The sequence below is a fragment of the Engraulis encrasicolus genome, chromosome 16 (assembly GCF_034702125.1).
Source record: "Engraulis encrasicolus isolate BLACKSEA-1 chromosome 16, IST_EnEncr_1.0, whole genome shotgun sequence".
NCBI classification, from domain to species: Eukaryota; Metazoa; Chordata; class Actinopteri; order Clupeiformes; family Engraulidae; genus Engraulis; species Engraulis encrasicolus.
The window spans coordinates 5,716,631-5,740,131 of record NC_085872.1 but is presented as its reverse complement, the minus strand read 5'-3'; the positions used below and the strand labels follow the sequence as shown (position 1 = coordinate 5,740,131).

Below are 23,501 nucleotides of genomic sequence, written 5' to 3'. Positions count from 1 at the left end.
AGGCAATCAAGCCAAATGCTTCATACATTATTCAAAATGTTGTTGGTTAATTTATATATATATTATATTCCAGGTTTCATTAATGTTACAGTCACACCGCAGGATATTTGACATATAAACCTTTACATAAATCTTAACAAAAATGTTTCTTCTCATCTAAGACTAATATGAAACATAATGTATCACATCTTCTTTCATTGACATTTGTTTTTTTAAAGGAAAAATAACAGTTTTGTAGGTTTTTAAACAATGTTACGAAAAAACAAGGCGTCACGTCAACCACCCACGTACACATTCACCATTTCCCATGTTAAGTTTATGAGCCTTGGTAGTGTGTGAAATGTCCAGTGATTGGATACTCCGCAGAGTTCATTAAAGAGTATCCAATCACCTGGCGTGACTACGAAGGCTGATACACTTCGAAGGGCGCACATTAGACATTGGGAAATGGTGATTATTAATATTAACATTCATCTGGAGTTGGCTTAGTTTCACAAGTATCCCTTCCCCTTCATATTCATATAACATACTACTGTGAAAGAGTTGTGGGTCATATAGAGTAGTTGCATATTTACATTTATACTGCTATGGGTGTAAGAATGTCACGCTAATGTTTGGAAGTGTGCTGGTATACTCGTAATGGTCATGGTGAGCTGAACTCCTTATGGTCAAGATGTTGAGTGTGTAACACGGAACACTTTTTGCCCTCAATGACAGCCATCTTGACTATGTAATGGGGTGTCAGTTATACCAAATAGTTTTATATAATCATCGCTAAATATCATTACAACTGAAATACAGTATCAGAGAGAGTAGAGAGAGAGAGGTTCCATTGGCCCATTGTTACCTGGTTCTATTATGGCCCCCCTTAGGCAGACCTAGGCAGACCTAAGGACTGTTCTATTCATTGTAGGAGCATTATGACACGTCCCTTTAGGCAGACCGGAACCTGGTCGCGTTAGGTGCCCATAGAAACCTATTATGTTGGCATATCTCTATATACTTAAAGAATCTCTGACAGTATCACTCCACATTAAAGGCAACATTCGGTGCCTGCATGCCACTACAGTAAGAAGCAGTATTGCATTTTTAGTTGTTGATAGTTGTTATTAGAGATGCACCGGATCCGATTCCGGATCCGGCAGGATAATAGGGTTTTTCACAGGATTTGGGTCAGGCAGGATCTTAAGCAGTGGATCCGGTATCCGGCATGTTACCTAAAAATCAGGGTCTGGTGCATCTCTAGCCTAGGCTTTTCAGTCAGTCTTTCACAACTTCAATCACTGCATGGAGTGAAAGCCCTTTGGAAGCGGCCATTGCAGGCAGTGTGGCCAATAGTTTGAGCCAACGTAATAAAAAGGGCCCACGTGTGCGAGTAGACTATATGTTTCAACTAGGGGTGGGCGATATGACAATCTTAAATCGTGAATCACGATATTGAGTAAAAGATCGTCTCGAATCTGCCAAAGTGGAGAAATCGTATAGATCGTCTTGCAGTGAGGATGTTTATTATCAGTATCAGAGTGATGTTTTCTCACTTGTGTTGTTGTCTTAACTTTATTCTTTACATTATTGTATTCCAATTGTACACTTTATGAGAGTATCATCAGTGTGTTAACATTTTATTGACTGCAAATTACAAATTGCAAGTATATGAAAGTTGTTTTTTGTTGTTTTTATTTTTTGGATGGAAGATCGTGATAAAAAATCGAAATCGTGATTTCATGTTAAAAAATCGTGATACAACATTTTTGCCATATCGCCCACCCCTAGTTTCAACCCTTTTGTAGGATCCGGTATCCGGTTCCGGATCCGGCAGGATCTTAAGCAGTGGATCCGGTATCCGGCAGGATCCTAAAAATCAGGATCCGGTGCATCTCTAGTTGTTATGCATCATTTTGCTTCATAAAATGTTGCATTTATGTTCCACAAAATGCACAGCTGTGTTTCCCACACAACACATAGCTAAAAATTCACTGTGTATGTTGGTCTGTAATGCAACCAGTTGTTTATAAAGTGCACAATGGTCAGTGCCCATTTTGACTAGAACATTTTTGCCAAAATGTATTTGCCAATAATGTATCAAATAAGGTACATTAAGTATAAAATATATTGAATCCTCGTGTGTCCTTTATATTTGATGTCATATTACAACATACAACACTTGTGTTGTTTACACTAGGGATGTTAACCGAAAACCGGTTAAGATTTTCTGCCACCGGTTAACTGGTTATAATAATAATAATAATTCTAATAAGAAATACCTCCCAAAAAGCCCCCAAACACGATCATTTTGAGGTTTTGGTACAATAATTCAGCATTTTCCATCTGCCAACACTGGCTGGACATGACCGGTCCTGTCTGCGCATCAAAAAAAAACCGCTTATGTGAAAAATCTCAGTAGCCGGTTAAGATTTTTTAAAATTTTCGCCATCCCTATTTTACACATAATTACATGTTGTTGCAGGCTCTGACGAAGAATGTAGTTGTGTCTGCAAAATCAGGAACCTGTTCTTCGTGGATGTAAGACTGTTTGTCGCCTCTGGCACTTGCCCTGGGTCCAGTTTAGTTAGCTCTTCAATGAGTGCTCACAGGCAGCATGTGAAAACAGCACTATTGCACAATGATGTCTTCCACAGAGGAAAATGTTGTTGTATGACTGTGTCATTATGCTACTATAACTTCTTGATTATCTGCAAGTGCTGTTGTTTGTTGTTCCGGTTTACTTATGCAATATATTATTGCTTCGGTGTAAAATTCGGTGTACATTTTAAACAATGATGCCTGTAGTTTCTTTCCATGGAAGATACATTCTGGTTGTATATGACATCCATCCACATATCTGATGTTTTCTCTTGTGTTGTAATGACTGTAATGGATTATTGGAGGTCTGGTTAGGGCTAATGACTGTGCAAGAGTATTATTGCTTCTGACAGAAGAGACTGTGAATGGTGAGAGGTTGCCAGCAGAGCAGACGGGGGTAAAGTCTTTATCTGTTGCTGTGGCAACCGTCATTTTCTGTTTGATCAGTTGAATGTCTATTATTTGCTTGGCTTGTAATGTCCACATTCTGTGCAATTTTTCGATTGCATTGGTTATGGCTATGGCTGGTTACGGCTTTATGATAAAGCTGTCTCGCTGACTGGCACTCTGTCTCTCTATTCCCCCGACTCTCTCTCTCTGTCTTGCTCCATGTGTGTGTTTGTGTGTGTGTGTGTGGTTGTGTGTGGTCTGTCTGTGCGTGTTTGTGTGAGAGTGATTCTTTGGCAGCAGTGCAGTGAGTCAGCAAAACGATGCCTGCTGACTGTAACTACACCCCAACCCCAACCCCCCTCCACGTCCACACACACCCACCAACCCCATTCCACATCATTTCCCTGTCTGGTGTTGTTCTGTCCTATCCTACTGGCTTTCCCCTTATCTACGCAACTTGCTTCCCGCCCTCTCACTCCAAATCTCTGTGCTACTGCTACTGCTACTGCTGCAGCATCTCAGTCCCAGAATGCTTTGCAGGTATGCTGTAATGACTTGGCATTGGCAGGGAGGAAGGGGGGGTGGGGGGCGAGTGAGACAGACAGACTGTGAAGGAGAGAGAGAACTGGAGAGACAGAGTGAGGGAGAGCAAGTGTAGGGGGAGTGAAGGAGCACAGGGGAGTTTGATGAGCTTTGCTTTGCTGGGGGACCCGAGAGAGGGCTGCTGCTCTGTCATTAATTCTCCTGACGTGTGTGCTCCTCTGTGCTCAGCCACAGCAGAGTGTGAATTAACTGGCGTCTTGAGATGACCTGCGCTGGGGCTTTTCCTGCTGAGGCAATGTGGAATGTTGTGTTCCAAGGATGACCGAGAGCTGGTAGGACTTTGTTGAATATTTGTATGCGGCAGTGGGTTGTAGTCTGAGCACGGTGCATGCATCTACAGCATGTGGCGTCATGATTCCTGATTCAATAGCAGGACTATGTTTTTAAATAGTTTCACACTGCAATCATGCAATGGTGTTGCTTTATGCTGAGGGAGGTATTTGCTTATTGTGACTTGACGTTATTAAAAACACTTGTGATGTCATATGGATTTTCTGTATGTGATGATGGTTCTGAACCAGAATAGTCAGGGATAGCTGTAAATGATACTAGCTGCCATTCCTTTATTTATGAAATTATGTAACTGGTCCTATCTATTCTTTTGAATTAGAAATATGCTTGTGGCTAAGATGGTCTCTCATACGCACATGCTTTGAGATGCTGAGTAGTCAGTAACCAAAAAAGCAAACGTACAGTGTACACATTTTTACTTGTCAGAAGAAAACAACAGTACAGATTCAGTTCATTATCGCTTTTAGTTGTGAGTGGGGTCTGTGTCTGGTGTGAATGAATGTGCAAAGCTGTAGTCTTGCTCTTTTGATCTTTCACTTCTTTGGTTTGTTATGCCAGGAACTGAAGTGCATCACATACTAGACCTTTTCATTACGTTCTTAGCACAGGGGGCATTTCAGTTAGCCTGTGCCTGAAGACACAAACCCTCCTGCAATGCTCACAACCACCTGTTGAGGCAGCATTATGTTAAACCGGTACAGTGTTCATACATTTTCAGTAGGCTTAATTTGCAACTAAATTGTTGAATAATAATTGCAAAAATCACAATGCTATAAATTGTGGTATACAATAGGCTTGTGTTTGAAATGCTGCGTTCAGGTTTTTTTATGTTCAATTTTTTGCATGCATGCCTGTCAGGCCTCATCACATGTGCAGGCCCAGAAGTCTGGATCGGTTGCTACCGCTATTGTTCCATTTTCTGGAGAAGATCTTTCTGAACATCAGGCCAGGCTGCATTAGAGGCATCTCTGCAGCATTGCCTGTGTCCTGGTTCTCTGCCTTGCAGTGACCTGCTCAGGGAAGCTGACACACATTGCCTGCCCAGCTGCTGTTCTGCAGGCACCTTCCTCTCCTTGTGAGAAAAGGATTCTACAGCCATGCCACAGAAGTGTGAAGGTGTTAAATTCTGTTGATAGAGTATCATTATTTGGTCTCTCACCTGTTTTAGTTGTTGACATGGGATTTACATGGTGGTACAGTCTTAGTGTCATGGATTTAGGTTAATAGCATACCATTGATGAATAAAAAACAGCATAAAAAGCTCAAGCTTATTTTAGCTCTTTTTATTGAGAAGAACACTCAAGACCACAACAATAAGGCCGAATTTGAGATCATATGGTTTCATTCAAGTTGCATACACAAAGAACATACCTGTTGCAGTAATATACTAAATAACCACAATCTTGCATGCCTTCATAAACACAATTTCAACTGTGCAACAATAATGATGGCTTGCATAGCGGCAGCACTATGCCCTGTAGTGTCTATCTAAACACTGTGTATGCTGCATACCTTGATGCACAAGCTCAAAGTAGGGCATGTATAAATGCATTCAATTATTCATTTTATTCAAGTGACTTAGAGTAGAGTGCTGTGCGGTGGTTGCCTTCATACTGTAGCACCGCATCCTGCAGCTCTGCAGCTCTGCAGCTCTCTGACTATGAAACAGCACTGGACAAGGCCCATTGAAATCTACTGACTGTGATGTTTGGTAATGCATGATGCGGTGTTTTTGTCATCAAATATTTATCATAAGAAGTGCTGCCTGGAAAGATGAATAACTGGGCCGAGAAACCTATTGTATTTTATGTAATGTTGATATTGTGTGTGTTGGTTGGCACAATCCTTATATTATCTGTGAATAGCCATCCCTGTTCTCTGTCCAGGCAACAGCCACCTGAAGTGAGGAGGAGTAGCACGTGGTTTCTCCATCCAAACTGAGAAATGGGACAGAGTACTCCCAATGCACTGACTGCACTCCTGTTATAGGAGTCATCATGAGTTTAATTTAGGACAAGACTTATTTCATCACTCTGTTTCACCTTACAGACTACTTGTTTTATGCAGTGTTCATTTCGTACTTGCCATTTCCATCCAAGGGCATCAGTTGTGCTTTTGTAATGGAGGGTAATTAAGATTGCAAAGTGTGCTTTACTTGTTACTATCTCTACTTATGGAGATCTTTCTATTTGAGCGTTGTTAAGTTCAGGTTAAGATATACGTGGGACATACAGTGCCCTCCATAATTATTGGCACCCCTGGTTGAGATGTGTTAAAAGCCTTAAAATAAATTCAGTGTTTATTGCAGAAGAATACTGTCACACTGAAAATTGTAGGAAAATGTAGCCTTCAACTCAAATGAATTGTAAGAAAATAAAAAAATCCCTGACTAAAAAATAATTATTTTTCATTAAATCACCTGTTCCACAATTATTGGCACCCTTAACAATTCCCAGGAAATAAATATAATCGAAGCATTTCTGTCATTTCTACAGTAGTTTACAAAGTTTACCAGAGTATGTAGGAACATTTAATTAGTAATTCATCACTTCCTGTTTCCCTGGGGTATAAATATGACGTGACACCGAGGCCATTTCTCTTATCCACTCTTAAACATGGGAAAGACAAAGGAACACAGCATACAAGTGAGGCAGATGTGTGTCGACCTTCACAGGTCAGGCAGAGGCTACAAGAAGATTGCCACTCAACTGCAGCTGCCCATATCCACTGTGAGAGGAATAATTAAGAAGTTCAAAACAACTGGAACAGTGGTAAACAAGCCTGGACGAGGACCCAAGTTTATTTTGCCACCACGCACAGTGAGGAGGATGGTAAGAGAAATCAAAAGATCTCCAAAGCTCACTGTTACAGAATTACAACAAATGGTAGCATCCTGGGGTCACAAAGTCTCCAAATCAACCATCAGGCGCTGTCTACACGCCAACAAGCTGTTTGGGAGGCATGCACGGAGAAAACCTTTCCTCACTCACAATCATAAACGCAAGCGTCTGGAGTTCGCCAAGCGGTATTGGGGCTTCAACTGGGACCGTGTGCTTTGGTCAGATGAGACCAAGATTGAGCTTTTTGGCAACAAACACTCTAAGTGGGTCTGGCGTACCACGAAAGATGCGCATGCTGAAAAGCACCTCATACCCACTGTGAAGTATGGGGGTGGGTCAGTGATGCTGTGGGGCTGTTTCGCTTCCAAAGGCCCTGGGAACCTTGTTAGGGTGCATGGCATCATGAATGCTTTGAAATACCAGGACATTTTAAATCAAAATCTGTTGCCCTCTGCCCGAAAGCTGAAGCTGGGTCGTCACTGGGTCTTTCAGCAAGACAATGACCCTAAACATATGGCCAAATCTACACAGAAATGGTTCACCAGACACAAAATCAAGCTCCTCCCATGGCCATCTCAGTCCCCTGACCTCAACCCCATTGAGAACCTGTGGGGTGAGCTGAAGAGGAGAGTACAGAGGAGAGGACCCAGGTCTCTGGATGATTTAGAGAGATTCTGCAAAGAGGAATGGCTGAAGATCCCTCTTTCTGTCTTTTCCCATCTTGTGAAACATTATAGGAGAAGATTAGGTGCTGTTTTGTTGGCAAAAGGGGGTTGTACAAAATATTAACACCAGGGGTGCTAATAATTGTGACACACATTATTTGATGTCAAATAATTATTTCTTTATGTGGGATTTTTTCCCCACTGAATAAATGCATTTGTATTGAAGGTTGGATTTTTCTCTTTTTTTCCATTAAGGTCCCATATTATTTAGAAAAAAAATAAAATAATTGGAAGCTAAAAAACACATCTCAACCAGGGGTGCCAATAATTATGGAGGGCACTGTAAGTGGGAGTCTATTGCTTCCTATTGGTCATATTGAAGTTAGGCTAGCTATTCAGACATCCTTCGGGGCATGGAATTTCTTAGATGTCTGAAATGCCTGATTGTGTGGGACTTTTCCAGTGTCTGAACAAGGTCGTAGCAAAACAACAGCACGTAGCATTCTTTGACACTTTTTCATTGCACTCAATGAGTAGGATTTCTCTCGCATTTTCTGGCAACTGTGCCATGGCCCAAGCCCGACCTCCCCAAAATCCTAATTTCCTCTGCTCTTTCTCAAAGTGCTTTCTCTGTCTCTGTGTCTCCCTCAGGAGCTACTGGTTTAATGAGCAAGCTTTTCAGAGTGCCGTTTAATAGTTTTAAAAAAGGAAATTGCGGAACTAAGGACTAGCTTTTCTGCATTGATAGAAATCTAGTCAATGTCCAGTATTTGATATGTGTGTTTGATATTTGCATTTACATTCTAATGGGTAAAGCATACTAAATGGAAAACATGGGGGGGGGGGGATCCAGTGCCCAGCTGTTAGAGCAATGGCTGGACGAAATGGAAAACATGTTATGAACCTCTTTCTGTGTTGGTGTTGTGTGCAGGTTGTGGGGTGAGAGAGTGTGTGGCTGCTGTGTCAGGGCGTTAGGATGGCCAGTGAAGGAGCTGCTACCCTCCCCAGCCCAGTCGTACGGCAGATTGACAAGCAGTTCCTGATCTGCAGCATATGCCTGGACCGCTACAACAACCCCAAAGTCCTGCCCTGTCTCCACACCTTCTGTGAGAGGTATGGCACAGCCTATCCACTGTGCACACCGGTCAAAGAGGGGAAAAAAGTGGATATTATACATTGCTGAATATTTAAAATCTGCCGTGTAGATGTTTCAATCAGGTCTTACCTTAAAGGTGCACTGTGTAATATTTTTAGTAGTTTATTCCCAGAATTCATGCTGCCCATTCACAAATGTTACCTTTTCCACAAATACTTACCACCACCATCAAATTCTAAGTATTCATTATGACTGGAAAAGTTGAATTTTTCATCCATGAAAAGGGGGATCTTCACCGTGGTCCACCATTTTGAATTTCCAGAAAGGGACATTTTCAGCTGCAAAACTTACCATACTTTGGTCTTACTAGTAAATGTTAGTCTATTATTTTGTAACTATTCATGAAAAGATTACATTTGGCAATAGGCAGCACAGTTTCAAGGAGCAGCACAGTTGTAATGCCTTCTCTGGCCACCATCCTACACAGGGCACCTTTAAGCTTTCTTTTCTTTTCTTTCAAGCACTTCCGGCTAGCTTGAATAGGTACTTATATCTTGATGTTTTGTCCACAGGTGTCTGCAGAACTACATCCCTGCTCACAGTCTGACGCTGTCGTGTCCTGTCTGCCGTCAGACGTCCATCCTGCCAGAGAGGGGCGTGTCAGCGTTGCAGAGCAACTTTTTCATCACCAACCTGATGGATGTCCTGCAGCGCAGCCCTGACAGCAGCAGCGACGACAGCAGCGTCCTTGACAACATCAGCTCTGTGGCAACGGGGCTGCCCCTCTCTTGTCCCAACCATGCAGGCAACGTAAGGCTTTCCCTATTTCCTCAGTAGAAGGTGATGTTTCCACGAAGATTCATATTTTTAAATGTGGATATTTTCTCTCCAGTTTAGGTGTAAATGCAACATTTGTATAAAAATAAAACTCCATGAAGAGTCACGTGGGATCGCCGAGCAGGATGGCTGCTCACTAGATCTTGTCCGCAAGCCACACCGGAGTAATGTAATTTATCCGTCCATATCTCGGTAATATTTGCGTTCTTAAAATCGTCAACAACCAGTGAATATTTCGTTTCATTTTCATAGTGAAATATAGGCTAGTTAGAACAATGTCATCCTCGAAATATTTCAAGGGCACAGGCACGCGTGGGAAGCCCGCCGCGGACGCTGATGTTAGCTCCCCACAGAATACAAGCATGGAGAAGCTTTTGGCTGAAGTGACTAAAATGGGCACTACGCTCAAAACAGTGGCTACCGACGTGTCAACTATCAAAGAAACTACAACGGAGTTGAAAAATGCTGTCAGTGCCATGCAAGTGCGAATGACTGAGGCGGAATCCAGAATATCTGACGCGGAGGACACCATACAGCAGTTGGTGGCTGACCGCCAACGCCTTGGTGAGCGAATTGAGGAGTTGTGGAGCCGCATAGAAGATTTAGAGAACCGAAGCCGCCGTAATAATGTCAGGCTGATAGGCTTGAAAGAGGGCAGCGAAGGGGATGACGTAAAGGCATGCGTTGAAAAGATCCTGACTGAGGGCCTTAAGATAGTCGTTGAGGATGGTGAATTTGAAGTTGAGAGGGCGCATCGTTCCCCTGCCACACGCCCCGAGGAGGATCAACCCCCGAGAGTGCTCATGATCCGATTCTTGCGAAGCACTGCAAGAGATAAAGTTCTCAAAGCAGCGAAGGAGAAGAGGGGAGCAACGTGGAGTGAGTGCAAACTTTCGTTTTTCCCAGACATGTCAAAAAGTCTGGCTGATAAAAGGAAAGCCTTCAAGCCAGCTAAAGAGCTACTGCACGCAAAGAACGTAAAGTTCACACACGCTTTCCCTTCGACGCTGAAGTTTACCTGGAGGGGGAGCAAGATGGCTTTTCAAAATGCTAGAGAGGCGGAGAGGTTCATTCGGCAACGTGTGACGGGGACGCAATTCGAGGAGGGAGACGATGACGCTGCTGAAGACTAATACAAGTTACAACGGTTGTAAGCCTACTACGGAGAAATTTTGAAAAAGGTATGGTGTGGCTGGATGGCTGGTGAAGCCATCTTAAACTAGGACACTAGTTGGACGTTCCACAGACCAGAAAAGGTTTTTTTTTTGTTGTTTTTTTCCTCTTTTCTTTTTTTTCTTTTTTCTTTTTTCTTTCTTCACTTGGATTCAAGTTAAAGGAGTCTCCATTTCCTAGGAGTCTCAAAAGTGGGATTATGTTTTCACACTTTTGTGAGGGGGGGGTCATGTTGACCAGTTTGGTCGTGTTTGTTTATTTGAATACTAATGACACTTTGAAAATACTCAACAATGGTACAATGGCTTTGAACATGGAACAACTTTATGAGGGTCAGGCACACTGCAGTTACTCTGTATGTCGATTTATTTTTCATTATTATTTTTATTATATCCTGAATGGCCAATAATTCTTTTGTTAAGGTTGTATCCTGGAACATTAATGGATGTGGAAATCCAGTGAAACGAAAGAAGGTGCTTTCATATCTCAAACTGCAACAAACAGACATAGCATTTATTCAAGAAACTCACTTAAAGGATGATGAGGCCAAAAAGTTTAAGAGAGACTGGGTGGGGCAAGCCTACTTTAGCTCTTTTTCTACCAAGAAAAATGGTGTTCTTATTCTGGTGCACAAAATGTTAAATTTTTCTCTTGTCAGGGAATATGCAGATGCCAATGGTAGAATTATCTGCCTTGACACGATCATAAATGGCATGAAACTAACACTTTGTAACATTTATGCCCCTAACAAGGAAGAGCCGGCTTTTTTCCATGAGGTTAATAACATTTTGGGAAATGCACACGGACAGGTGGTGTTGGCAGGAGACTTTAACCAGGTGCCCGATGGAATTTTAGATAAAAGTAGATTTTCAGGGACGGCTTTGCCTAAGGATAGAGCAGCAATTCATGTGTTAATGAAGGATAATGGCTTGATTGATATATGGCGAATGGTTAACCCAAGTAAGAGGGAATATTCTTTTTACTCCCATTGCCACAAATCATATTCACGTATAGATTTTATTCTGATGTCTCAGAATCTAATCAATGCCGTTGTTGACTGCAAAATCAATGCCATCTCTTTATCAGATCATGCACCAGTTGAACTTTGTGTTAAAATACATCCAGACAAACTCAAACGAGGTAGATGGAGGATGAATACCTCCATTCTTCAAAATAATACTTTTCAAAATGAATTGGCTGAGGATTTGTCGTCATTTTTTCAGATAAACATGGGAAGTACAGACAGTGTGGCTATGGTGTGGGAGGCATCAAAGGCATACATCAGAGGCAAAATTATAGCACATACTTCTAGAATAAAAAAAGAACACACTAATACGGTTAAAAAACTGGAGGCAGAATTAATCATATTGGAAAGTAAATTAGCAGAGCACTATTCTGATAAGTTGTTAAATGATATTTGTAAATGTAAATCTGAAATACAGGAAATATTCAACAGAAAGGCAGAATATGCCCTGTTTAGATTAAAAACAACATTCTATGAGGCGGGAGAGAAGACAGGGAAGCTTTTGGCAAGACAGCTTAAAGAAGTAAATTCTGCCAATGTAATTCCTGCCATAAGGAAAGATGGGGCGCTAGTAACATCTTCCACAGAAATTAATGAGGTCTTCAAAACTTTCTATGAGAATCTATATTGTTCAGAAGGTGAACCAAGTAAATTAGTACTGCAAAACTTCTTTCATAAAATAACTCTTCCTAAGCTGTCAGCTGAACAGGCATGTATTCTTGATAAACCAGTGTCCCAGGAAGAGGTGAAGAAGGCTATTCAGTCTATGAAAGCAGGAAAGTCTCCTGGAACCGACGGATTCCCTGTTGAATATTACAAACAGTATATAGACATCCTCACACCAGTTCTGACAGAAATGTATGACGAGGCCTTGCATACTGGTTCCCTCCCACCATCTCTGAATGAAGCACTTATTTCTCTAATTCCAAAGAAAGGCAGAGATCATACAGACCCTGCCAATTTCAGACCTATTAGTTTAATTAATGTGGACAGCAAAATACTTACCAAGGTACTTGCCATGAGATTAGAAACAGTATTACCAGACTTAATACACCCTGACCAGGTGGGTTTCTTGCGAGGTAGATCTTCTACTGACAACCTAAGAAGACTGATGCACCTTATGTGGTTAAATTCATCCAGCACTGCACCAGTGGCAGCCCTGTCATTGGACGCAGAGAAAGCGTATGACAGAGTGTCCTTGGGGTTTCTTCAAACAGCCCTATCAGAGTTTGGATTTGGAACTGGTTTCATGAAGTGGATTAAAATACTGTACAGTAATCCCAAAGCGGCGGTCATGACTAATGGCGTGATTTCACCATTCTTCAACCTCTCCAGAGGAACACGTCAGGGGTGCCCTCTTTCACCACTTTTGTTTACAATTTTCCTGGAGCCTTTGGCAGTAGCCATTAGAGCAAATCCCTCCATTAAAGGAGTGCATGGAGGCGGTAGTGAGCATAAATTAATGCTATATGCTGATGACATTCTTTTTCTGACTAGCGACCCACAAAATTCTTTACCTGTCTTAATGCATACAATTAGTGAATATTCCCAGATCTCAGGTTACAAAATCAATTGGACCAAGTCTGAAGCAATGCCAATTTCCAAACATTGTCACCCACAAACAATTACACAGTACAACTTTAGGTGGGTCCCAAAAGGTATGGTTTACCTGGGCATTAAGCTGAGCTCAGACCTTAGTGAAATTATTGCCTTGAACTTTGATACACTACTCCAAAAAATTAAAACAAACATTGGTAAATGGGTAAAGTTAAATCTGACATTATGTGGTAAAATAAATGTTGTAAAAATGGTGATTGCCCCACAGTTCAACTACATATCCATGATGCTTCCTCTCAGCATACCTGAAAATATATTTAAACAATATGACAATCTCATCAAGGAACTCCTTTGGGCAGGGAGAAAGCCTAGGTTTAAACTGAGTAAACTCTATGCACCGAAGGATAAAGGCGGGCTGGCTTTACCCAATGTTAGATTATATAACATATCGTTTGAAATGGCTAAGATAGCTAAACATTGGATTGGAGATGCACCTGACTTAAACTGGGTCAACATTGAACAGACTCTTGCCACACCATTTCACCATAAACAGGTGCTATCCCAGCAGGCAACTGGCCCAGTGGAGGACAGAAATCCAGTCATCCAACACTCTAAGGAAGTGTGGGCAAAGATTCATAAAATACATAAACTCTCACATTACAAACAGCATTATTCCTCTCTGTGGCGCAATCCTGAAATTAAAATAGGAAAACGCACTGTATTTTGGAGAAAGTGGGCGGATAATGGAATCCTAAGAATTGGTGACCTTTTTAGTGACGGTATTTTTAAATCATTTGCTGATCTTGTGCAGGAGTATAATTTACAAGAAAAGGGTGACTTCTGGAAGTACTTGCAGGTTAGACACTGCATATTGAAAAAAAATCTGACAACAGGAGAAGACAATGAAATTTTGCTGTTTTTGCAATTGCCAGTTAATCATAGGGCATCAGCGTTTTATAATAAAACAGTTTGCTTGACCAGTAGCTCTTTTGAATACTTAAGACTAATATGGCAAAGAGACCTTGAATGTGATATAGACGAGGATACTTGGGGACAAATCTTGGCCGATAATGGTAAATATATCAAAGAAGTAAGGTGTAAATTTATTCAGTATAAAATCTTACATAGATTTTACTGGACCCCATGCAGACTTTTTAGAATAGGATTAGTAAATAGCAATGTCTGCTGGAAGTGTAAAAAAGAAACTGGTACCTTTTTACATCTTATATGGGAGTGTGCTTTAATCAAACCATTCTGGGACACAATACTTAAATTTCTAGAGAAATGGATTGATGTAACTCTTCCACGGTGTCCTCGTCTATGTCTTCTTGGAGACAAAACAACAATACCCCGGCTCACAAAAGAGGTACACTCAGTGTTGATGGTAGGGCTAACCTCAGCTGCAAGAATTATATTAAGACACTGGAAGGCACCCGAACACCCTACATTCCAGGAATGGAAAGTGTTAATGACTGAAACTGTATCATATGAGGTTATGCTGACTAGACTAAAAGGCAAAGGGCAGGTGGTGCTAAATAATTGGGATTTTTTTCAAGCATACCTTATGTCTCAGTAATGGCTTTGTTATAAGACTGGTGGGAATGTGAGTGTTACCGTTTTCTACCTTGCCATCATAATGTTTGTATGCTTGATAATATGCATATTAGATGCATATATTTCATATTTTGTTACCACTTTTTGTTTCTTTTTTTCCCTCCACCTTTTTCATCATCCAGGAACACCTTCTATTTTTACTGTGTAGGCCTATGACTGTGTGTTGTAAGCTTTTCTTTTTTGCAGAATGTACCATGTAAGCTGTGTACCGTGTTTGTTTGTGTGTCTGATTGTTTAAATAAAAAAAAAACTTAAATTGCAAAAAAAATAATAAAACTCCATTGTAACAGGTGCGTTTAGCCCCCTAAATGGGCCAAAGCCGGATTTTTAAAATTTGTTTTTTAAACTCTGTTTACGTGTAAACGGAAGGCCAAAACCAATGTGTTTTCAAAAATATGTGTTTTCATGGAAACAGCAGCATGCTCCACTCAAAATCCGTGTCCATAGCAACTTTCTGATCAATTACAGCTATTGGGCCTGTTGCTTCTGGGTTTGTGTCTTGTATTCAGGGACCCAATGAAAAATAACCAGCACAGTGACTTCTACAGCTGAAAATGTCTGTCATAGCCAGTTCCACTGCCAGGGGTTTCCCTTCACCTCATTGCTCCTCTTTAGTCCACTTATGCCACCTATGCTCCATGATTTGACTTGCTTCTTGCTCTTTCACCCTCAATCTTCAGACCTGAGCACAGTAATTGCTCATTGTGAGATGACTCAGCCGTGTGTTATCCTGCCATTGTGTGTGCTTGTTACAGAATACTCTCTTGAGCTAGGATGGAAATACATTGCCGATAAACCAGGACCATTGCTGATTATCACTTTTTTGGTGATTCCTAGGGTTAGATACAATATTGACCCAAGAGATGGCTAGTGCTCTTTCTCAATATCATTTTGTAGCCACAGAGCTTGCCATGCTATGTGTGCTGCATACTAGTGAAGATGTTGCCTCGGCAACTAGATCATATTTTATGAAATTTCACTGCACTTCATGTTAGTGCATTGTTCTGAAATAGGGCAGCAGGTGAAAAATAAAAAGTCTTTGTATGAGCTATCAAGCACTGTTTGCACATTTTTAGAAGAGAGTGATATTTGTTAAATGGATAGAAAAAACAGAATGATGTGCTAAAAATCAACTAGGAAAAATAAAAAAGTAATTTTCAGCATTGGCCAAAACTGTAGCATATCAAAGGCACAGTCACTAGTACTTGCACATCTATGTTTGTGTCTACTTACATGTTCACTGAACTTTCAGTCCCGGACTGGTTGTGCTTGTCAGGTGATGGAGTTCTACTGTCCTCCATGTGAAACGGCGATGTGCGATGAGTGCACCAGTGGAGAGCATGCGGAGCACCCCACCGTCCCCCTCAAGGATGTGCTGGAACAGCACAAGGCCTCGCTGCAGGACCAGCTGGATGCAGTCAAGAGCAGGTGAGCATTGGGGTCAGACGGGGAAGAACAGCAGTGGGTTGCACCAGCTGATCATAAGTTCTACGGTAGGCTACGGTGAACACAAATTGTGCGAGTTTACAGACAACTGAAAAATTGCGGGTTGCATCACGCAAATAGTTTCAAAGTAACCCTAAGTAAGACCTTAAATTCTACACCTCCCGACCTAGACGTAAGTTCCATCTTATGCAACAAAACCAGTAAATATCCGTTATTTAAACACTGAAAGGTGCACTGTGTAATATTTTTAGCAGTTTATGTCCAGAATTCATGGTGCCCATTCACAAATGTTACCTTTTTAATGCTACCACCATCAAATTCTAAGTACCTGTATTCATTATGAGTGGGAAAATTGCACTTTTCAGGAAAAGGGGGAGCTTCTCCATTGTCTGCCATTTTGAATTTCCAGAAATAGACATTTTTAGCTGCAAAACTTACTGTACTTTGGTCATACCAGTAAATATTATTTCATAATTTAGTAAATATTAATGGAAAGATCAAATTTAGCAGTAGACACTGCAGTTTCAATGAGCAGCATAGTTGCAATACCCACTCTGGCCACCATCCTACACCGTGCACCTGTAAAAGTATGCCTTTTACTCCACTGTATTCCCTTGCCAACGGCGGCAAAGAGTGGTACATTTGAACAGAAGTATTATTAGCTAAAGACACAGGAACAGCATGATACATATGACGAGATACCAACGAATGAATGTTATAAGACAATTTAGTGATCAATTGTAAGACAACATTACATTTAACTCAAGGTTACTGTATGTTACACAGGATACAATCAAACAAATCAGTTAAGTCACTGGATTCGAACCCAGGTCCCCGGTGTAACAGTATGGTTCCTTAACCGCTTTGTCTCTCTTTTCTTCTTGCCCCTCTTCACTTTCCCTGGTTATGTTGTCTCCCTCCCTGGACTGCAGGCTCCCAGAGATCGACTTGGCTCTGCAGGTTCTCTCGGACATACTTAAGAAGCTGACCCACCAGAAGGCGTCTATAGAGGAGGACATCCATGCTACATTTGATGAGCTGCAAAAAACTCTCAACGTGCGTAAGAGCGTCTTGCTCATGGAACTGGAAGTCAACTATGGGCTGAAACAGAAGGTCAGTGGTAACACTGGATTATATGTAGAAACAAAGCTGCATTTATATGACTGACAAGCCAGACTAAATGTGAGATTAATGTGAATATTTAGTCTGGCCCTGATCAATGAGACATCGGAAGATTGTTGATCACCAACCTGTTGTTTTTCAAACTGTGTATTTGCCAATTGACCATTTGTCGTCACTCCCTCAAAACCCTGTCTGCTTTGCATCCAAAGATTCAAAATAAATGAAAACAAATCTATCCTGTGTTGTGATTGGCCTGCCAGTTTCAGGGCCTGGGGCATCGTCCCCCTCGCAGGCAAAAATAATTTTGGCCGCTGGCAGGTGGGCAGTTTACTAGGCTATGCATTTATAATTACACTTGCACATAGTGAATATAACACACAACCCCATGCGGATCTCATATCCATATCAGTCCCAAGTTCATGCATTTGTATTCTACTTGAGGAATTTCTCTGCTGGGAACTGGGAACTCATTGACTTGTTATACATTAATCCATCATGGTTGTACTCGTAATACATTTTACATACCAAGTGCGCGCCAATTGTCAGAGCATGTGAAAGAAGTGAATTATAGCAATTAGCAGTACATGGATTTGTGACTGACAACTCACAAGAGCTCACTAGGGCTCGCTTGGAAAAGCCTCATTGTGTCTTTCCTAGTAAAATAAAGGAGAAATAAAACATTAAATGAGTGATTCTTTTGTTTTTGGGTTCTAATGTTACAATGTCACGTGAACTGAAGACACTTTCAATTGATACATTCAATCATCTTAAATTTGCTATTAGTTGATATAAGTAGTTTTGTCTGCACATTGGCCTTCTATCTCTTGTCTCCTCTGCAATCAATCTAGGGTTATGGTGATTGAGGGCTGTGAACCTGTCAGCTAAATTACCCTGTCATGGTTTATCTACAGCTCCTATTTATCTCAAGCCACAGCCACCAGCCATTTTGGCTCTTTGCGTCTCTATGGCTCAGCTGCTCTGCTAAACAATCAAAGTGATAGTGAATCTGGCATCTGAGGCCAGGCCAACATGACGTAATGTAATGTCCCACCCCAGCCACTCACTGTCCCTCTGTGGAGAGCTGGCAGCCTCTTTCTCAGTCACATGGTCATGAATCACCCGGGAGAGGGTGTGACAGCCAGCCAATGCTCTTTGGCTTGTCTTATCCGCACTCTGTATAAGGCGTGTAAACAGTGACGTTTGTCTGAGCATGTGCCTGCCTGGGTCTCTCCGACTCCAAGTGTGCTGCCTGCGTTGTGCTGTTATTCAATACAGTGAGGACTCGGAGAGCTAGGTCAGCTGGGTCAGGTAGCTCCATGGCAGCAGTGGAGGAGGATGAAGGAAAACAGATTGAGGTGGGTGGCTGCTGGCTGGCTACATATTTGCATTTCAACCGTCGCTAGCCAGAGGGAGATGTTTTGTGTCTGGGGTCTTGTGTTGCTTGGATATAGATTAGAAGAATATAATTCACCTACTGTGGTCTGTGTGTCAAACTGGTCAGTATGTCTCCATATTCAGAGTGAAAAGATGCTCTACTGTGTGTTCACACTTCACAGTGGGTCAAGTACAGAGACCCTAGCCTAGAAGTACTTCCATGTGTTTTTCCAGTGTCATGCTGCTGAAAAGAATGAATGCTTGGAATTTTCTTTTGGTTTTAGTTCATTACACCCTTAGCACTGCATATCTGCCTTTCCTGACCTTGGTCTCGAGGGGTTTATAAAATGTTGCCTGTTCCATACTCTCTAGTCTACAGGCTGCAAATCTGCTATTGTAGCATATTCAACACCATTACTGTTGGCAACAACATCAGTCTGTGTGTTTGTGTCTAACTGGCTACATACGTGCATTCTTAATCTGTGTACAGTGTGTGTGTGTGTGTGTGTGTGTGTGTGTGTGTGTGTGTGTGTGTGTGTGTGTGTGTGTGTGTGTGTGTGTGTGTGTGTGTGTGTGTGTGTGTGGAGAAGGAGGTGCCATGTATATCCATAGAAAACATTGGATTGATTAACTGATGATCTCTCTTACAACTCTGCTGTGTGATCTGTGGATCTTTTAATGGGCTGCAATCCAAGTAAAAGTATTCAAGTTGTGTGTGTGTGTGTGTGTGTGTGTGTGTGTGTGTGTGTGTGTGTGTGTGTGTGTGTGTGTGTGTGTGTGTGTGTGTGTGTGTGTGTGTGTGTGTGTGTGTGTGTGTGTGTGTGTGTGTGTGTGTGGATCTGCAGGTGCTGCAGGCCCAGCTGGACTCGCTGCTGTCGGGGCAGGAGGGCATCAGCAGCAGCTGCAGCTTCACGGAGCAGACGCTGAGTCACGGCTCGGAGGCTGAGGTGCTGCTGGTCAAGAAGCAGATGAGCGAGCGCCTGCAGGAGCTGGCCGACCAGGAGCTGCCGCTGCGGCCCGAGGAGAACAACCAGCTGGACTTCCTGGCCGAAACCGAGGGCCTCAAAAAGTCCATTCACAACCTGGGTGCCATTGTCACCACGAATGCCGTCGCCGCAGAAACGGTTGCCACCGGCGATGGCCTGCGTCAGTGCGCGGTGGGACGGCCCATGTCCATCACCGTGACGACGAAAGACAAGGATGGCGAGCTGTGCCAGATGGGCAACGCGTGCCTCACGGCAGAGCTGCTGTCTCCTGACGGGGGCCTGGCGGACAGCGGGGAGGTGCTGGACCACAAGAACGGCACCTACGAGTTCCTGTACACGGCACCGCACGAGGGCCGCTACACACTCTCGCTACGCCTCTATGAACAGCATATCAAAGGCAGCCCCTTCAACATCCGTGCCACCAAGTCCACTGACCTCCTGCTCAGTACAAGCTCAGCGGACAGCACCAAGAAGCGGCTGAAGTCTCCAGGCAGCGGCCACGTGAAGCAGCGCGCCATCAAGCGGCCTGCCAGCATGTACAGCACAGGCAAGAGGAAAGACAACCCTATCGAGGATGACCTCATGTTCCGCATAGGTAAGGTGATATGAGAAATGAGGATTTCTATAATTATCATGCTAGTCGGATCTAGCGCACATCCAATTCCTTCAAAGCATTAAGTTCAATGAAGAACCACACACTGGTCTGAGGAAGGGCCATGGTGGCCTGAAACGTCACAAACAATTTGATTCAAAGTGAGCTCATCGGTGTGTGCTTCTTCTTTGCCCTATCTATGGTTATCAACATCGTTTAAATAAAAGGGAAAGTTCACTCAGGCAGTGATCTAAACTGAAAGAAGGAACAGGAGCTGCACTAAGATGCACTAAGATCATCAAGGTTCAGAGTTCAGGTTGAACATGCTTGATGGTATTTACTATGTTGTTCTGTATCTGTACCTTGCCCTGTGAGCTATAGCCCCGAGGGAATGCTTGCACTGCAATTGTACAAGAAATTCCTCTTAAATTGTTCCTTTGTGCTTCAAATGTCCTTATATATAATGCATGAAATGGAGATACATGTCACATTGTTCACTTCAAGTTCATACATACAATTCTTTCTTTCAGTACAGCCTTTACATTCCTTAAAGTACTCTTCTATTGCAGGATACTAAAGGTGAGGGTGCTATAATATTGGCACCTGAAATCAGACACAATGCAGAACCACTTCTGATTCTGAACTAGCCATGATAACACAATAACCTGTTCTTTTAGTGTCATTTATTCTCTTTGTTGGAGTTCTGACAGGGAGCAGTGCACATTCTACAGTGCAGGGTATCACCACTGAATCTTTTAGTGGTGTGGAGTAGTAGGCTCTACTGGCCTACTTTCACCACCTGCTCCCCTTGACATTGGTGTGGAGAAGGAGTAAAAACTCAGGCTTTGTGTCTTCCAGGTACAAAGGGGAGAAATAAAGGAGAATTCACCAATCTGCAAGGAGTGGCAGCATCTTCACTGGGCAAAGTCTTAATTGCAGACAGCAACAATCAATGTGTTCAGGTACAATCTATTTAACTAAGCTGTATTTCAGAATGGAGTCGTTTTCCAAAGAATTCAATTATGACTTTGTATTTTTTTTGTCGTCAGAAAGAATATAAGGATTTTACAGCACCAGCTGTTCTTATTCCACATATGACTATACTAATGCTGGCAATGTGTTCTCAGATATTCTTAAATGATGGACAGTTTAAAAGCCGGTTTGGAGTTCGAGGGCGTTCACCAGGACAACTGCAGCGACCCACCGGTGTAGCTGTTCATCCAAACGGGGACATCATCATAGCGGACTATGACAACAAGTGGGTCAGCATCTTCACAAGTGAAGGGAAATTCAAGGTATGTTTGATCATCTAATCACACCTTGTACAGCTAATCAAAATCCATTCATCATCATCCATCCATTATAATACTGCCATATACCACTACAGATGGAGAAAGTGTTTAGTGTGTTGAAACCTATACTTCTTTTAGGGGAAAATTGGCTCTGGCAAGCTGATGGGACCTAAAGGTGTATCTGTAGACCGCAACGGCCACATCATTGTGGTGGACAACAAGGCCTGCTGCGTTTTCATATTCCAGACCAACGGCAAGCTGGTCACCAAGTTTGGAAACCGTGGTAACGGAGACAAACAGTTTGCAGGTACTGGTACTGGTACTGTATATCTGTGCTGATCTCAATGTCGTTGAAGATTATACAAAACAATGTATTCTATACTGATGTACACTTTTATTAAATATTAAAGAGTACATAATTTTCTTTTGTAGGCCCTCATTTTGCTGCGGTGAACCAGAGCAATGAAATAATTGTAACTGACTTTCACAACCATTCGGTGAAGGTAATACAAAAGAGAGAATTTGACCATTTATATTTCAGAAACTAATAGACATGCTGATCTTGATGCTTGTTGTTCCATATGTTTGTCTACAGGTATTTAATCAGGAGGGAGAGTTTCTTCTAAAGTTTGGGTCTAACGGTGAAGGAAATGGACAGTTTAATGCCCCTACAGGTGTGGCTGTGGATATTAATGGCAATATCATAGTGGCCGACTGGGGCAACAGTCGGATACAGGTGAGCGATGATTCGAGGAAGGCCAGAGCAAGCATTTGGTAGACATACAGGAGGTGGCTGGAAATATGCCTTCTAGTTGAATACTAGACACAAAAATATGTATTATGAAAGAATAATACCTAGATCTTGACGTCCAGTTTAAAAGTTGTTCTCCATTTCTATCCACTTGATGTGATTAACAAGTCTCTGTGATGCAGGTATTTGATGGCAGTGGCTCCTTCCTCTCGTACATCAACACGTCAGCAGACCCTCTCTATGGCCCACAAGGCCTGTCCCTCACATCTGATGGCCATGTTGTGGTAGCAGACTCTGGGAACCATTGTTTCAAGGTGTATCGCTACCTACAGTGAGTGACTCTCACCCGCTGCACAGCCCCGACCCTACACCCACCACCACCACCCTAACCTGCCTGTCTATTTGCACTCAGTTAGTAGGATGCTGATCCCGACCAACCCTTCCCTACCATCTCAACAGTGACAAAACTCCATAATTTCCTTAGAGGAACTGCAGGAACTGTTCAGGGTGGAGTGTCCGGAGTGTCCTGCTCCTAAGGCACACTGAATGGAGAAATGTAAAAACTGGAGAAAATATCTGCAGCATGCACTGTTGTGGGCGCAACACACTCAACACTGTCATGACTGAGCTTTGTGGGTGCAGAACTGTGATAATCCCTCGTTTCGGGCTGTGTTTGAACAGAAACTTGCCCGAGTTGTATATCATCATTGTGTTACAGACACACTTCATTGATTTCAATAATTATCACTTAATTTCATGAGTATGCAACAAACTGTAATGAAGATTTGGAATTTCTGCCCCTACTGTCATACAGCATTCTGGCAAAAGTGATGTAACTAAACCAATAGATCATGCAATAATTATGCACCTTATGTGGCCAGTACGTGTATATATGTATAATTATATATGTTGACATTGACTGAGACAGTGTTTCCCACAGAAATTTTGGAAACTATGGGGGCAGCTGGGATTTTTTTTTTTGTGTGTGGGGGGGGGGGGGGGGGGTGTCTTTTCACGCGGGCCTTTGGGGGGGGGGTTGTTGTATTCACGCAGCGTAAATGCAAAACAGCAAAACAATGAGTACAGTATGACATTGGCGCATGGAGAAACTATAGGCATAGGCCTACATTTCAGCCATTTATATTTTGAGAAATAAGGCTACATAAGATTGACATGACATGTATAATAGTAGTACATTGTCATTTATATTCTAAATAAAATAAAAATGCAGTAGCAGTAGGCCTACAGTGAATCATTTGTGTTTA

The 23,501-nt window shown here is 42.3% G+C and overlaps 1 protein-coding gene across 4 annotated transcripts in view; it reads left to right on the top strand.

Moving 5' to 3' along the window:
• The window catches only part of trim2a (tripartite motif containing 2a), a 28,171-nt gene extending 5,016 nt beyond the window's left edge, over positions 1–23,155 (top strand). For 2 of the 4 annotated variants that reach the window (XM_063218379.1, XM_063218382.1), the window contains exons 2-12: positions 8,304–8,485; positions 9,041–9,278; positions 15,926–16,101; positions 17,052–17,232; positions 19,461–20,196; positions 21,052–21,155; positions 21,321–21,488; positions 21,624–21,792; positions 21,918–21,988; positions 22,081–22,221; positions 22,419–23,155. In XM_063218379.1, the coding sequence (XP_063074449.1) occupies positions 8,349–8,485; positions 9,041–9,278; positions 15,926–16,101; positions 17,052–17,232; positions 19,461–20,196; positions 21,052–21,155; positions 21,321–21,488; positions 21,624–21,792; positions 21,918–21,988; positions 22,081–22,221; positions 22,419–22,571 (2,274 nt within the window). In that variant the 5' untranslated portion in view covers positions 8,304–8,348 and the 3' untranslated portion in view covers positions 22,572–23,155. Of the gene's footprint in view, positions 1–3,692; positions 3,849–8,303; positions 8,486–9,040; positions 9,279–15,925; positions 16,102–17,051; positions 17,233–19,460; positions 20,197–21,051; positions 21,156–21,320; positions 21,489–21,623; positions 21,793–21,917; positions 21,989–22,080; positions 22,222–22,418 lie in introns of those variants that run through there. The other 2 variants (XM_063218381.1, XM_063218383.1) reach the window with 2 other exon arrangements.
• The last annotated feature ends 346 nt before the right edge of the window (positions 23,156–23,501 follow it).